Below are 17690 nucleotides of genomic sequence, written 5' to 3' on the forward strand. Positions count from 1 at the left end.
AGCCCTTGTCACTGCAGCACTCCTTTAAGAGCTAATGGTCCATCGTTCTGCCTGTCAATCCTCTTTCTCAGTGTCCCTTTGTGCCAGGACACACTTGCCACATATTCCGTTTTCCGCTACCTACTTGTACAAAAGCACAGGCAGACCAGGAGCAGAACAAACTTCTGAAGTCTGTGAGGTAGCACAGAGTGCAAGATAAGAAGTGCTTCCTCCTCAAGAGAGAGTCTAACCTTCTGCACTATCTTATCCTTTACAAGTCGTATTGTTTAGGGGAAGGATACTACACACACTGCCTCCTGATGAATGACTAACTGGAAGGCTCCAATCCTGCTAAGGTGCTAGGTGACTTCTGCCACCAATATTCCATACTCATGTGGTGCAGATTCTCAGACAACAGAGGTGTGTAAATGTGGTACTTCCCGCTAACCTATATAAAAGCCAGATTCAGTGCCTATAGGAGTGTCTGCAATGTTTTTCTCATAGCAGTTCTCGCTAGTTCCTCCTGAGCATCTCTCAATAAGATGTAAATTAAGGCACTTTGTAGTGACTGCCAGCATTACAGTGATTCACGCTGGAAATACTGGGACAAACCTCTGTATACTGTTGCCGTTAAATATCTCCCTTAAAACTGCAGGGTCTTATGCTTTTATAATTTTACAAATTCTGAGAAACTCAATTACAGTTGACAAAGTAATGCTAAATGCATAAAGAAAAAGTAAAAAGTTCTCAGAAATTCATCATTTATTCCTACAGAACAGTGATAAGCATAAAAATTTTCAAAGTATCTTAAGTTGTAGGTCTAGTCTTGCTCCCATTTAGCACCAGCTGTGAGCAGAATGACATATTAGCCTAGTGTGCTTATGATCTCATCTATCGCATTTTGTTTTCCTTAAGGAACATTTTCTCTATCTTGAATTAGTCCTTGGGTACCAACTTTCCTTCCAAAAACAGTAACTAGGAAAGAGATGCCATCCTATGAGCTGTTATAAGGTCTATACGACATTCAGGAAAATGCTACTCCTATACTCATTAGGATACCTATAAACCCCTGAAAGGTTTAGTCTGCATTGAAAGGTTTGTTGGCATAACTATGTTATGTAACGTGGACAAAACAAAATTATACCTGTAAATGGCATAGCTCTCAAGGCATGCCCTTACTACACAAGCAATACAATTCTCCTGTTAGTAAAGTTTATTTCATTTGGAGTTTAGCTGTACCAGTCCAATTCTCTAATGCAAACAAGGTCTTAAACCACTATGTGTTTAGCAGTGGCTACTACTTTCTGGGTCTTTGGCACGTGGATGTCTAATCTTCCTCCAGAAAATGAAACTTTGCATTTGAAATGGCACAATTGCAGTCAGCTGCTGCTGGAAGACACTGATAACCTTACTCTTGGTTCCAGCAGATCTTCTGATTTCCATGAACAACCAGTAAACCATTCCACTCAACATTAAAATTTCTAGATAAAGTTACTATTGGCAAACACTTAAAATAGCAGGTCAAAATAATTCTACTAACTAATCCTAAAAAAAACTTGATGATATATTAATATAGGATAATTAAAACCAGATAAAACAGGAAAACAGCTGATACTAGCCAACAAAGTGTTAAGGATATTTTTTTTCTAAAACAAATCCAATGTCATACTTTGAGGCCACAGTTTCATTGACAGAGGTAACAGCAACAGCTAGAATGTACTTAGGTTTTTGCGGACTATTTCAATTCACTCACACAAGGCTGCATAATTAACAGAAATCACTGAACAATATTAATATATTTGTGTATCACATGAATTAATGACTGTCTCACTGCCAAACCTCAAAGAGCAGCTTTCAAAAGGAATTGCCACTGAATGAAACTGTTCATTGTAAAGTTTCTGCAAAGCTGATGCTTGGCCTGACACTATTTGACATCTTCATATATGAACTGGAAGTTTGTATATAACAACCCCCACAGCATTTGCAGAAGACAGTGTTTAGGAGAGAGGTATTTATACAGATGTCTTAATTTAGCTGTGCTTTATGTAATCAAAATTCATTTTAAGGTAGGCAGATGCAGAACTTAGTACCTAGGCACGAGGAATGGAGGCTGTTCCCACCGAGTAAAGGATTGCACCCATAACTCTTAAAGCCATAATTCTTAAAACAATTTTGGTGAATAACAGGAACTTATGGCACAGTATGAGCATTCAAGGTGATGCTATGTAAAGAGAGCTAATGAAAGCTTTCAAAAGATACACAGGGGAGTAGTGAACCACATAAGGAAAGGAGATTTTATTTCTGCACATGGCACTGGTGGACTCCCACTAGAACACTATGCAGAGCCCCAGTGTTCACCTTTTCAAAAAGACATTCAAATTCTGAAAAAAACACTAAAAAGAAACAAAAACAGTTAGAGAAAATGTCTTCTAATGTGACTAAAAAGCACAATCTGTATATTTTATCAGAAAGTAAACTGAGAAGTAACTTGATTATACTGTACAAGTACTTTGACAGAGAGAAAATGCCAGCGCTATGGGGCTCCTTAAGCCAGGCAGGAAGTCACAAGAGTCACAAGCCTAGAAGGTGAAGCCAGGCACAATAAAACAATAAATGAAGCATCATGTTTTTTTAAGTGAAAGTGACAATCTTTTAGAGTAAGTGCTACAAAAATCAAAGAAATCTTCGATTCTTTGACATCTTCAGACAAATTCTGGAGACCCTTAAAAAGTTCTGTTTTAGCCAGACACGCATGCAGGTAGGAAACACAAAGTCCTTGAGTAAAAGTCTTGCTCTGCAGGAGACCAAGGCCCTTTCTGACTTTACACCCTAGGAACATAATTAACCAGAATCCTGGATCCCAGATGTCACTCGAACAGACACACGAGTGAGTGAGTGAAAAGTCTGGGCTCACTGTAAACACTGTGTATGCACTGCTAGAAAACAGAAGAATGGCCAGAAAGGACAAAATTTTGTCCTTGTGTCTGCAATGAGATTTTTTTTTAATGTAAAAGCTGATAATGCTATTCAGACTTTGTGGCATGGATTGCCACAGAATGGATTGAGTTGGCTTAAGAAATATGAAACATTAATGGTACCGATAAAAGACATGCATCATTAGATTAAATCATAATGCATTCATTAAGATAAATAGCAAGTGGTATTTTTGTCTATAAATAAACTAGGGTTTTCCTTCTGTATCATGAGAAATTCTATCATCAGCCTTGTATTTTTGCCTTGGCTTATTCTTCTCATGGATAACAGTATCTTCATAGATAATCTTCTGTATCTTCACGGAGACCTTTTATTTTCCATGTGGCCTTAGAAGGCTTGGTTCTGTCTTCATTTTGAGGTCACTGAAATAATGACTGGTTGCTCTTGGACTGTTCTGTCAAGAATCTAAGAAATATATTACATAAGACACTATAAAAACAAAGCTAAATTCCCATACACCAAAGGAATCAAACTGAAAATGGACAAGCCTGCAAACAACACGAAGCAAACTTGACACAAAACAGATATTTCACTGTGTACAAACAATAGCTCTTGGCTGATAAACGGAAAGAAGTTTTAAGGTTGTTTGTACTGTCATGAGATCAAGTCTTGCAGAATCACAGGTCTCCATCAAATGATGGGGGATTTTCTGATGGCAAGTGAACTGACTGTAATAAAGATTTGTGAGTTGTTATTTACTAATAGCTAATAGAGTAATTTTGTTCTAGATCTCTATTTTCTAGTCTTAATGAAAACAGTGTAAACATCTTCTACGTCCCTAAGAAAGCTTCTCTCTGTGTTGGCAAGGAAATGATAAAAGAGTGTAATTAAGCAATGATGACCCTAAAGTGAAATGTGGATTCTTTACAATATACAGTGTCCTTCCCACCAGCCACATGTGTTTGTCAGATGTTTATAGAATCTTCATTAACTAAGAGCTTTGTTAGATAACAGAAGCTGAAGCATGGCATCAATGACTCTGATAAGGGCAAGTGTACAACCAATCTGCTTGACAACTGACAAGAGGCTGGGGTTTGAAGCAGGCTGCAAAAAGAACACAAGAAAGTGATCTGCAAAGGGCATTCCAGTTGTTTGCCTTCCATCTCCTTTCCTCTGTCTGTAATGAAACAAGATTTTTAAGCAGTTAAAATACCCTTGTCCTCTTGTCACTCCACCAGAAATTAAATATAGAAGAAATGCATTATTTTGGAGTATTAGCTGCACTCTCTGTTTTCAACATCATTGCCTGCTTGACAAGAGGCAAGCCTTTGGAAGACTGGGAGAAGTTCTCGGCTATTAGAAAGCCTGATGCACACTTTCATGATCCTGGGGAAGTGGAAGATGAGACTCATTTCGACTTTAAATCTTTCCTGGAGAATATGAAGACGGATTTACTAAGGAGTTTGAACTTATCAAGAGTCCCCTCACAAGTGAAGACCAAAGAAGAACCACCACAGTTCATGATTGACTTATACAACAGATATACTGCAGACAAGTCCTCCATCCCCGCATCCAATATTGTAAGGAGCTTCAGTATTGAAGGTAGGAGAAGTCCTAAATAGGTGGACTAGAATTTTTAAAGATGTACATGGACAGTAGGTACTCAGATTCTTTTGAAATTCAGAGGGAACTGAGTGTCTAACTTCCACAGATTCTTTAGAAAAGAAACAGATTAAAATTTTGGATTGTAGTCTTGCTCTGTAGTTTCTTTCAATCTTTGAAAAAATGCAATTACCTTTAGTTTTCTTCTTTGGCATTTTTACTGTACAATACTATCTTCTCAAACCCATCAACTGAGATGATGCACTGAATAACAAGGTTTACATGAATCATGTTTCTCAAAGCTAGAGGTTTGGGACAGAGTTTTAATTTGATCATCTGTAATTGAGACATCCATGCTAGAGAGCTCATCTTTCAGGTGGGCTCTTCTCATACTTGAAAACCACAGCAGCCAACCGAGAAATGTCTCTGGATCCAAGCAAGTAACAGCAGTGCTCCCCCAGAATTCTGGTTTAGATGGAAGGATTTATATGAATGGGGTAGTCAAGCTTTTCTCAACTAAAAAAATAAAAGATCTCTGCCTGTGTAACATTTAATAGAGTTTTAAAAGCTCCATCAAAAGAAAAAGTAAAAAAGTTCAAAGTAAATGCAATCCTTATGATAAAAATGAGACAGTGAGAACTGAAGCTTCTGTTTATACAAAAGACAGACAGACACAGGTAACAGCACTATGGAGAACTCCAGACTCCCAAATTAGTGCTCCTAGTCCTGAAATGGAAAGAAACCTTAACAGTATGAGCTAGATAATAGTTTCCATATCTGACTCTCCAACTGCTTTAGTGGGGAAACACTCTGAAGAAGTATCAACATTAGCCAACTAAAATTGCCCTAAAACCCAATCATGAATGAGTAATTATCTTACGTTGACTATCAAACAGACATCAGTCAGTGATGACTTTTAAACATCACCAATCTGATTTTCCAGACAAACATCTGCCCCTCTCAAGGCAGAGTTTCTGGTACTGTACATACCTTTGCAGAAAAAAAAAGAAACCAAACAAAACCCACACAAGCTCAGTGAGTCCAAACTGGAACAGACTGGGGCTGGGGCATGAAAGGCTCTTTCCCACCAAGACTTTCCCAATTTAGACAGAATCTGAAGCTTCAGTTCAGGATTTTCAAAAACGTTTCTATTTCCCCAAACTCCCAGTATTTCAAGCTACTTTCAAAGTTACCTGAAGACAACAAAAGCCTCAGCACAGCTAGTTCTTAGAGACACTTAATTATGTAGGATACTTCTCTGTATTAGGAGGGCAGTGCATCCCATTGCATGATGATAAGAGTAGGAAATTCATAGGGTTTTTTAAGTATTCTTTGTGTAAAAATCTCTTTAGAAATTGCTAAATCTGAACACTTCCCAGATGCCTTATTTATGTACTTAATACTGACCAGCATCATCCACAGCTTGTTCTAGGCAGACTGTTCATGCTCCCCTCCAAATACTCACCTGACCACGCAATCTTGGTGAAAATACTACCAACATCAGGGACCTCCATTTCCAATTTTCACTCCCTGCCCTTGAAACTTGGCCAGAAGATGGTATTTTTTACTTATTTTTTTAATTCTGATCATCATGCTTTTATTTTACCCCCCCAAAATCCTGAGTCTTTTTAAAGCAACTTACTTGGACAGTCAGAAGCACTGTAACCACGTGTTTTAATTTCCTATTGCAGATGTTGTTTCTTTAACTTCACCAGAAGAAAATCCATTTCAGAAACACATCTTGCTCTTCAACATCTCTATTCCACGATATGAGGAGATCACCAGAGCTGAACTGAGAATTTATATCTCCTGTCACAGGGAAGTCGGGTCTCTCTCTAGGCTGGAAGGCAACATGGTCATTTATGATGTTCTAGGTGGTGACCACTGGGAAAACTCAGAAAGTACCAAATCTTTCCTTGTCTCCCACAATATCCACAAGTGTGGCTGGGAGATGTTTGAAGTGTCAAGCGCTGTGAAAAGATGGGTCAGGGCAGACAAACTGAAAACTAAAAATAAGCTAGAGGTTGTTATAGAGAGTAAGGCTCTAGGTGGTTTCACTTGTGGGAAGCTGGATATCAGTGTTACCCCTGACACTAAAAATCTGCCCCTGTTAATAGTGTTCTCCAATGACCGCAGCAATGGGACAAAAGAGACCAAAGTGGAGCTCCGGGAGATGATTGTTCATGAACAAGAAAGTGTGCTCAAGAAATTAGGGAAGAACAACACTTCGTCTGAAGAGGAGGAACTGGGAGAGGAAAAGGCCATCGCTGGGCCCCACCACCATTCCTCCAGAAGCAAGAGAAGCATCGGAGCCAACCACTGCCGGAGAACTTCCCTCCATGTGAACTTTGAAGAGATTGGCTGGGATTCCTGGATCATTGCACCGAAAGATTATGAAGCTTTTGAGTGTAAAGGAGGTTGCTTCTTCCCTCTGACAGATAACGTTACCCCAACAAAACATGCTATTGTCCAAACTCTGGTGCATCTCCAAAACCCAAAGAAAGCTTCCAAGGCCTGTTGTGTTCCAACCAAATTGGATTCAATCTCCATTCTTTATAAGGATGATGCTGGTGTGCCCACTTTGATATATAACTACGAAGGGATGAAAGTGGCAGAATGCGGCTGCAGGTAGTATACAAGGCAGAATCGCTAGGAATAAGAATACCCCCTTTTTCTGCTCTGTGTAAATCTGTACATTAGTGATGCACATCAAAATCCTTGCAAACAAGGTCTGGAGCAGGGTATGGGGCTGGTTATTATTGTTGCTGCTTGTTTTAAAGGAAAACTGGCATTTAAAGAATGGCAATCATTGTAAATAGCCTGCATTACATATCATGGCAAAGTGAATACTGGATTAAAATAGTGTGAGATTGAATGAACTACGCATTATTGGGCAACAGGGATAAGATTTGAATACCTTATTTTAACTTTTCTGTTTAATCGATTCTGTTCAGGTCACAAACTAAAGGATTTTCAGTGGGGATTTAAGATGCCCTTTAAATGTTTAATAGGTATTGAAATCTAATTCTCTCAGCCAACTCTGACATTTTCAACTTCTGTAAAACTCAGTAAACAGAATTTAGTCTGCATGGTAAAGTCAGAAATCTAAGTCCTGCGACCCTTTTCTCATATCAGTAATCTCAGAGGCTTTTACAGGCAAATTATTTACTCCCGTACGTGAAGATTTGCAGTATTCAAAACAGAAGAAACTCACAGTCCTATTTCATTCCCAAGTTTCCTTCTGTGGGTAGCAGGTGCCTTGGTTTCAGCTTTCTTATCCTTAACGTCCCTATTTTTACCCCTTTATGGCACATACTTGAATGATAAGAAGTGCAGCCTTCCGCTTCTAAGACACTGTTTCCTAGGAGGAACGGCAGCCCTTATCTCCGCACAAAGATAAGGAGCCACTTTGACCTACTGCATATTCTTAGTATTTCTTTGCAAGAACATGCAGTCAAACGACGTCCAGCCTTAGAAGCTGTATCCTAAGAGCAGTGGGGGTTGGCAGAGCTCAGCACTTGTGAAAAGCCCAGGCGACTTATTGAGAGGCTTAAATATGTTCCTTGGAGTCTGACATTAGGCTCCAATTTTTTAAAAATGTCTTCTTAGGAGAAACTGTATTTTACATACAGAATTCTTTCAACCCTTAGAAGTCTGGGAAAAACTGATAACTTCTGTGTTCTAAGAGACTTACACTGCTCTATGGGAAATATACTATCATACAATAGTTCTCCTGACTTCAGTTCTATTTTCACTGAACAAGGACCCCATCTTTCCTGCAATTAAAGCAATCTTCCTTTGATTCTAATGAAAATTTTTCCTGTACAAGAACAGACAAAGTGTCTTCTGTTGATTTCAGGTGATAGGTACAAGTGCAGTACAATGCCACCACAGTCCACCTAACTTCTACTCCTCCACCACCTTAAACACACACACACAAAAATAAAAATCTATTAGAGAACACTTTTGATCCAAACCCAGGGCAAACTACACATCTGTTCAAAATGGTGAAGAATATTGATGAGGCAAAAATCTAAACAGTAGCTTAATGTATGGAAGCAACAGGATTTAAATGGATACATATGTTTTAAATTAGGGCAGCCTGCGGGCAAGACGAATTCATTTGGCATGAATGGGTCAGCTTGAAATCTAATACACAGTTTATTTACTATTGTTAATTTAATACAGAGCAAATAGCAGGTGAGTGTGAGCAGGGTGGCTGTAATTCTATCAAGAACTACTGGTTACATCACAACCCATGAGCACAAAGCACGATTCACCAGAATCCTTGAACTGATTTATAGCCTTTCCCTTTAGAACTGGGCTGCAACTGGATCAGATCCGAGATGTGGATCCATGCAAACTCCATCCATCCATCGCTGCATGTCATTAACCTCTTAAGCTTCCTGTCCTCTCATTTTACCACTCCCCACTGTCTCCTGTCATTTTACACTCATGGTTATGTCTTCCTTCTTTCAGAACCCCCTGTATTGTCTCCCTGTTTTGTTCACATCTCCTAAGCTCATGACATTTTGCACAACTTCTCTTCATCAAGGAAAAGAAACCACCGAACATGCACTTGGTGTGATCCCATTAGAAAAGTTATTCACCCACGTGTCAAGGTAATTGTAGCTGTGTGCCCTTAAGTCATCAAAACACAAGGTCCTGGTTATATTTTGACTTCACTGAATACAGGACTTTGTCTATAATTAAATGAAAAAGTGGGGAAAGGGAAAGAACAGTCCCCACAAGCTCAAAGAGAGAAATTCTCAAGAATCAATTTTTCTTTTTTTTTCCCCACATTTTCAAGTCAAATGTTGATCTTTGCTCCTGAGCTTATTTGGAGGAAAAAAAAAACAACACAAAAACCAACAAAAAGCAAACCCAAAGCCATTTCTGGCTCAAAAACTCAGATCCTAGCTATGCTATCAGAATTCCAGAGAAGCTCTACAGATCCTGTCCCAAAACCGGACTACAAGTCACTTTTGTATTTCAACCAAAAAAATCAATTGCTCTTCCAGCCAGCTTTAACGATCACATTCCGATAGGCTTAACATTTTGGTTGGTACAGTAGTAAAATGAAATATGAATCTTTCCATAGGGTGATGACCAGGGTGACGAAGAAATGAGAACACGGTAGTGACTACAGATGCCACCTACAGCACGGCTGAAGTGTGTGTCAAATTGATGTTTGGTTTTACATTGTATATTTAGCAGCTTGATTTATGTAGTTTTGAACGTTTCATTTTAAACAATTGCTCGAGTTCCCTCATGTTTCAACTGCTTTGTGAGGCAACGAATCAGCCAGGTGGCCAAGATGTGCTAGAGAGTATATGGGGTGCAAAGAGCAGGCAAAGCATCTTGCCCCTTGCTTCAAGCCGGGCCCCAACAGACACTGAGAAAACCCTCTCTCATCACTGGATTCTGAACATCGACTAACAGCTTGTAGGTACTGAGGTGCAAATCGGGGCCTGTGCACTGTCCAGCAGACACACAGTTAAAATTAAAACTTATTTGTTTAACACAAACTGCCTGGAGCATTCCCTCCTCAGGCCCATTTGCTGTATGTGTAACAGCCCTGTAACATCAGAAACACCAGCCAACTCCACAGCCAATTTTATGCCTACCCTATAGCACTTCAGTCTTAATAGATAAACACGGTGGAAGCGGGTCAGGAGATACAGCCGTGGCTGTTTTTACAAAGCTTCCCACCTTGTTTATGTACGCAGGAGGCACAATGCCCTCTGATCTCATCCACTCCTCTGTGCCACATCCCAACACAGAAGAGCAGATGCAACTTACGACTTCACAACACAGCACCAGAGATCACTAAAAGTCAAAAAGATCTCCATTTTCACTATTCTTTTCCACAGCTGAAGAGCCAATGGCCTCACGGGAATCTGGAGGTGTTCAGCTGGTATCTGCTCAGATACCTTTATACTGGAAAGATCCTGACAATATAGAAATGTTAAGCTAGAATTGCCAATTCCTGATATTGAACTTTTAGGCTGCCTCTCAAGGGGGCTTATCATTTCAGACACAATTGGGCTCTAACACAAAAAATGTTGCTCCCAGACCACAGCTGATTCTTCTCTCCAGCCTCCTCAGAGCCTGGCCATCACCAGGCAGGTAACGTAGGTAGGGTCATGGCCATGCACCACATAGGCCCCCAGAGGCACACACTATGAGCTCCAGGAGGTACCAGTACCTTGCTGTAGCTCCTCATACGCAGCCCTGCATCAAAGCTTGTTACTGCAAAGAAGAGCTGAAGGGTACCCGGGGGAAACACAGAACAAGCTGGCAAAGCCAACAAGCAGTAAATGAATAGTGTGTGTGAGGCAAGACCCCACCCTCAAACAGTGTAAAGACAGCTCCGGGTCCCCTCTGGCTGCTCGGAACAGCTCACAGGGTACCACATCTGACTACATCCCTTCTCCCCGTGTTAACTCCCCAACGTACCATTTGTTGTGTGTTTAGCACAGACAAAACCAGAGCAGGTCCCTCCGCAGGCTCTAGAGAGGAGGGGCTCAGAGAGCTCCGCCCGCCCATCTGCTGGGCGGGAGCCTCCAACTGCAGGTGCCTGAGGTGCAAATCTCAGTGCCGCTCCGGGGCTGACCGAGGCCAACAAACCGCCTCAGAGCCACCTCTGGCCTCTCTTCAGCCTTCATTGTTTTCTCTAAGCCTCGGTGTTTCCTTCATGCTGCCTCGGTGGCATCGCCGGGCCGTGAGAGGCCTCCAGACCGCTCCCGCCACGCCGTCTCTGGGCTGTGAGGGGTCTCGTGCTGCCTCGGCGCCATCTTCAGGCTGCCTGGTGCTTTTGCGGCAGCTCTGTTCGTTACTCCCCAGCCGTCTTTCTCCATTCATTTTCTTACTGTCCCTCACAGGGTAGCTTAAAATCCCGCAGTTTAAAGATGCCTCTCCTTCTGGGCACAGGCTTTTTTGTCCTCTCCACACCTCTGAGCTGCCCCACTGCCATCTCTGTGCTGGCTGCTGCTTCCAGGCTGCCTCAGCAACATGTCGTCCCTCCGACCTGCCTCAGAGCAGCTCCTGTTGCTTTTTTGTCCTCTCCCTTAAAGCTTCTGCTGGACCATCAGTCATAATTCAACTAAAATCCTCACAGGAGAATGGCTTCAGTGTAGCCCTGGAAAATGGGATGCCCTGAGACAGTCCCTTCACGGAGGCGTATGGTTTGGCTGGAGCCCGGCAGACCCGCCATTAGCCCTCACAAAAGCCTTGACACTGGCCCAACCGAAACTTCTGATCCAGCAACGAGAGCTCTTCACAACAAAGTTCACAACAGCAGGGCCAGGACACGTTTGACCAGTCATCAGAGGTGTCCCGCCTCAGCAGCACGGTCCCTAGGAATCGGTTTGGTGGTAGCCATTGGCAGTGCCGGACCTAAAAACAAAGGCTACCGTGGACGGCTGGAGTTCTCACTGATTTAAGTAATAACCTCAGGATAGTAGGGCTCTCGATGCAATATTTAATATTCACTATTTATTATCGGCTATCTCTCTTTGGTGCACCATGCTGAACAAACATATAAATCTATCAGAAAGGTAGGATCTAAGGAGTACAGGCAAGATAATGCAAGCACGTAATAGAGCCATTCTCCAAGGACGGCACATCAGTTTTTCCTTTTTGTTAAAAATTTACTTGCCAAAATTCAAAACTCTGTTCCTGAATTAGTTCAGGCTGGATAGGTGCAATGGATTTTCCTGAATATTCTGCTTACCTGGAATGTGGCAGTTCATCTGTTCAGCGGAGCTGGTCGGTTTGAGTTTATCACAGCTGGGCTCTGTGATCTGTGATGACTCCACCTGCTCCTGCCTGAAATTAGGAGAGGTTTCAAAATGGGAATGTACGTTTTCTACCCTCCCCCAGTCTTTCAATAAAAATATATATTGTCTTCTCATTCTTTTTTTTTTCTTTTTCCTTTTCTCTTTCTTGGTCACTGTAAAAAGGGAAAGGGAAGGGAAGGGAAGGGAAGGGAAGGGAAGGGAAGGGAAGGGAAGGGAAGGGAAGGGAAGGGAAGGGAAGGGAAGGGAAGGGGAAGGGAAGGGAAGGGAAGGGAAGGGAAGGGAAGGGAAGGGAAGGGAAGGGAAGGGAAGGGAAGGGAAGGGAAGGGAAGGGAAGGGAAGGGAAGGGAAGGGAAGGGAAGGGAAGGGAAGGGAAGGGAAGGGAAGGGAAGGGAAGGGAGGGGAAGGGAAGGGAAGGGAGGGGAAGGGAAGGGAAGGGAAGGGAAGGGAAGGGAAGGGAAGGGAAGGGAAGGGAAGGGAAGGGAAGGGAAGGGAAGGGAAGGGAAGGGAAGGGAAGGGAAGGGAAGGGAAGGGAAGGGAAGGGAAGGGAAGGGAAGGGAAGGGAAGGGAAGGGGAAAGGAAGGGAAGGGGAAAGGAAGGGAAGGGAAGGGAAGAGAAGGGAAGGGGAAATTAACAGAAGAAAATCAAAATCCAGTACAAGGACAGAACAGAAAACAGTGTCTTAGACCATAACTATGCAATCGAGTCATGCCTACCGCAGACAGCCATGGAGTAGCACTGACCCAGACTTGTATATCTATAAAAGGCAGCAGAGGTTTGTCCAGAGATACTTACCAAGTCCTGCAAGCAATAAGTACTTCATTGGCATAGCCCTGTGCTTGAGCTAATAAAGCCTTCCTCCGAGTATTTAGGAGCCCAGTATCACCTTTACATTAATTCTAATTCTTACATGTAATTTAAAATATGGCTGTACTAGAAGGCTCCACTGAAAGCAAAATAGTTTATTTCCAAATTTCTCCTTTATTCTGTTGGCGTTTCTGCCAGTGAAAAAACTGCTTTTCCTGCCACCTTCAGATGAGCCTTCCGATACTGCAGATTATCAACGACCAAACGGTCTATATGGGCCTGGTGAGGGAACAGTGAGGCCAGCCGCAGAGCGGAACCAAGGAATATTGGAGCAAAATATATAAAGTGAAAAATAGATACCAAAATACTTAATTTCACTCTCGTGGAAGCTTTTTAGCATGTGATGTGAGTGATGCAGACCCTGCTTGCAGACTAGTCTGGGATGGATAAAAGAAAATACCTCTTCTTAGAGTATGTGGGAAGTTCATACCCACAGGAAGTCAGAAAATGAAATACTTGTGGACAGATTTTAAAGGATCATAAAGTTTTATGAGTTATATAATCTAGAGTTAGGCCTGAGCTATTGAGTTCAGCTCAAAACTAAAATCAAAATAGGAATTTGGCTTGGGTTATATTGGAAATTAGACGGTAGAGTTACATTTTGGATCTGGGTACTCAAGAGTTCAATGAACACACTTGCATTCAACAACATGTTTGATAAAAATTTAAGCTATATTTATCAAGAAATGGGTACGTAAATAGCCATTCTCCAAAGCTTGAGGAATCCACACCACGTGGACCACCACACCACCTTCTAATATCATCTATAAAGAATTACCAAGGTAGCAGTGAGTGACACATGTCACACTGAATTCGGGGCAAGAGAAATAAATCACTGAACAGATCCAATGTGGAAAAATACTTTTTTCCACTGTCCTAGCTTTTTAAGTCATACTTGTTGGGCGAAGCATTTATTTTACATTTCCATTATGAAGCGAGTTTTGTTTCTGTGCATTAGTGATGAAGTGCATGAGGACAAATAGGCATCCGAACTGGAGGAATAAATTGAACTATGGAGTGTTGCCATATCTTGGTTTTTACTTGGTAAAACTAATCATAATCCTGTATATATTTCTCAAAACCCTACCTTCATAAAAACCTCAGCTACGGTTTCCAGACTTTCTGATAAAAAAATCTTTAGAACATAATACAACGCACAATAAATGTTAGAAAAACAGAGAAAAATTCTTTTTTTTTTTTTTTTTTTTTTTTTGTAATCTTACGATTTTACAACAGTCACAGGCAGGAAAGGGCTATTTCATGTTTTTTTAACCTCTACATAAGGCTTCACCAGAGAAAAATATTGTGAGTCTGTGGAAATACTTCCTTATGCTAGGAAAAAAAAATTATCACAAAATGAGTTTAGCAGTGGATATATAGAACTCATTTAGATGTGGAATGTAATTATCTGGCACGTGTCGATTAAAAATGCTCAGTTACTGCCTGTCACTGTCTCTTTTCTGAGTATGATTTTCATGGCAATTCATCTGTGTCTGTTGCATCGACAGTAAGATGAGGTTAACACCTTGTATATAACATCTGTAACACCCCATAACGCCCTTTGCACAGCAAGTTGAAACTGAAGAAAATTTGAGTAATGCTTTGTCATTTCAAGTTTATTAATTTCTATTCTAAAAGCAGAAAGTGGCACAGAAGAATACAGCCCTTCTGAAAAAATAAGATTGTTTTTAAGATTTGCTGTGATTTAAACTGATTTTTATGGTAAATAATTTAACGTTATTTCCACCATTATCTTGTACTTGTTGAGTAGTTTCATATCAATATGTATCCATTATGTACTATGTACTGAAGGATTAATAAAGAAAGTCCTAGGTATACTCCATAAACATGCAATGTCATTCTTTTTTTCCGGGATAGAAAGCTGCATGCTTAAAGCTACTGTACAGACGGACAGAAATAGAGATCCATCCTGACATATTCTTAGGGACATGGATTATTGTACTTTTTTTCCCAATTCCTGTCACAATGGATCCATTTTGTGACCCTGCTCCTTGGCTGCTGGGCATGCCCCCTTCCTGCACCCAGCAGGAATTAAAGGAAGAAAGAAATAAGAAACAAGAAAAGGGGACCCATGGAACAACCCAGCCCCCTTCCCCAGCAGGCGAAATATCTAACCCTTCCATATTTTCACATTTTTACTTCGTTGTTTTAGATCACGTGTATTTTCTTTACCATTATGCTTTGTTTCCATTATAACAAAATTAGTCTATATTTTCCCTTTCAAGTTAATTGAAAGATGTTGGAACACCCAAAAATTGCTGAGAGTAAAACAACATTAAAATGTTACGTGCGCTAAAGTGGGAAATGTCAGAATTAAGATTATCTGTGTATCATCCCCCTCTTGGTTGTATGCATTAATGACACAATAACGTATTTATTTCAGACGTCTGCTGCCTGAGTCAGTGCACGGAGCACATGGTGCTTAAGAATTAAGTTGGGAATTTATGAGGTACAATATCTTGTCTCTTGACTTGATTATCCTAACGTACACTACAGCGTGTGCAATTATTCCTGTGGTAACAGCATTTAGAGACACTATCAGAGGTTGGAAGTACAGGTAGAGTGTGTGGTAGACATTAATGTAGCAGAAGATATCCCTTGCCCCAAAAACTTTCCAAGCTTGACAAACAGAATTGCTGTGAGTTAGAAAAACAATAAAAATCAATGTGCCCAGGGGCCTGTCCACTCTGCTGGCCACATGAGGAATTAATGCAGTTCTGGCAATAAATCCCATAGCTCAAAAGTCAGTTTTGGGACAAAGCGTGGTTGTGCTGGAGAGTTTTTGTTCTGGCTACCTTTGCCTGGAGGGCTGGGTTGTTCTTTGCAGGAGGAAAGCAAGAAGAGCGATCCAAACTGGCGGTAATGCCCAGGAGTTAGCTCTGTGGTGGATGTCACACATTGTCACAATATAGAACAGCCCCCTAAAATTAAGAAGATACAACAGATCTGAATTTCACTGCTTCTCTACCGATGAGGCACACAGAATGTTGCTGTGGCACACCTGAAGCTTAATAACTTATTTATATGCTATCAACAACAATTTCCACTGTATCCTGGGCCTCTCTTTGACAAGGGAAGAGGCAACATTTTTTAAACTGTGGGGTTTTTACAGATGAAAGCACAGCCTGGTTGGCAGAGAGAGCTGTGATTATAACATGGAGTTTTACAGCTTTTGCCATAGAGCGTTCCTTTCTCTAATGGACTCTTAGAACAATTTAATTGTCCCCTTTGATGCCTTTACATTTGTACATTTACATACACACAGATACAAATCAACCATGGGATGAAATTGTACCCGTGTATATCGACGAGGCTGTTCCTATATGGACTTGTTATATTACTGCAACTGAATGACCCAGAAGGACTGTGCTACACTTTGCTTTGTCACTCATGACACCCACACATGGCACCCACAGAGCACACCCAGCCAGGGCAGACCATCTTTAGACTCTTCCCTCCTGCGTGCGTTCATACATAGCAACAAGTGATCTTTTCAAAGCAATACAAAAACACACTTTTCCCAGATTCCTGAATCTGTTCTGCAGCTACCTCCAGCAAGCAGAACGGCTGGGGTAGCAGCTCTTTTCGGACTTAAAGCCAAGAATCTGTTCTTGTGTGTCTTTGGCGTGTCGTCCTGGGGCTCCGAATGTTGCCAACTCACATGGGTACAGCCCGCAGTTGCATCCCGCATGTTCTGATCCTCTCTCAAACTCTTTACACAATAGGGTCTCGAATACATTGTGAGCAGAAGAAAACAACCCCCCCCCACACGTTCTATTTTGGTATGTTGAGCCTAAAGTCTATTGGCTGGGAGCTGTCATCAGACATGACCATATGTTACTCAATGGTATTACAAGTAAATCCTAATTGAGCGCAAATTATTAAGATTAAAGTCACCTCAGATTTAGCTGTATTATCTTGAGGCAAATGTATTTCAAAGTCCTGTTTAAAACGCTGCAATTCTCAGCGCAGAAATTAACAGGCTGTCATTACCTCGGATTTTATGAGCTGTTCTAAATGTCTGGAGTTCCTTGTTTGGAGCCCTTAGTCATAGAATGTAGGAACAGTCCTTTGCAGCTCAGACTGAAAAACACCAAAGACAATATATTGTCAACAACTTTTGAAAAAAATATTAAATATTGATAGAGCTAAGTCACTGCAGAGTCTCCTGGTATAAGCTTTTCATAAATAATAGTAAAAGACTGGATGACTGCTTTTCTAATTGGGGCTTAAATCAAAGGTTTGCATTTAAGCAATCCACTGTCAGGATAAGCCAGGAACGGTTTGTAACAGGCAATACCGTAGCTTTTGGAAACAATTAACTGCCAGAAAGATCTGCCTTGGTTGAAGTTTATTACTGTTTCATAAGAAGGCTGTAAAGTAGTAAGGAGCTGAACTTCGTCTATTGGTGCACTTCGGATGATGCACTCCATTTTAATGAGATTAAAGGTTTAATGCAGATAAAAGATTTTTATCTGTTCAGTGCAC

At 41.1% G+C, this 17690-nt stretch overlaps 1 protein-coding gene across 1 annotated transcript; it reads left to right on the forward strand.

The window, feature by feature from the left end:
• Window positions 1-4169: 4169 nt before the first annotated feature.
• GDF2 (growth differentiation factor 2) lies at window positions 4170-7147 on the forward strand. Its single transcript, XM_074155093.1, has 2 exons — window positions 4170-4515; window positions 6207-7147. The coding sequence occupies exons 1-2, from the start codon at window positions 4170-4172 to the stop codon at window positions 7145-7147; spliced, it is 1287 nt and encodes a 428-aa protein (XP_074011194.1).
• The last annotated feature ends 10543 nt before the right edge of the window (window positions 7148-17690 follow it).

The sequence above is a fragment of the Numenius arquata genome, chromosome 10 (assembly GCF_964106895.1).
Source record: "Numenius arquata chromosome 10, bNumArq3.hap1.1, whole genome shotgun sequence".
In the NCBI taxonomy this organism is placed as follows: Eukaryota; Metazoa; Chordata; class Aves; order Charadriiformes; family Scolopacidae; genus Numenius; species Numenius arquata.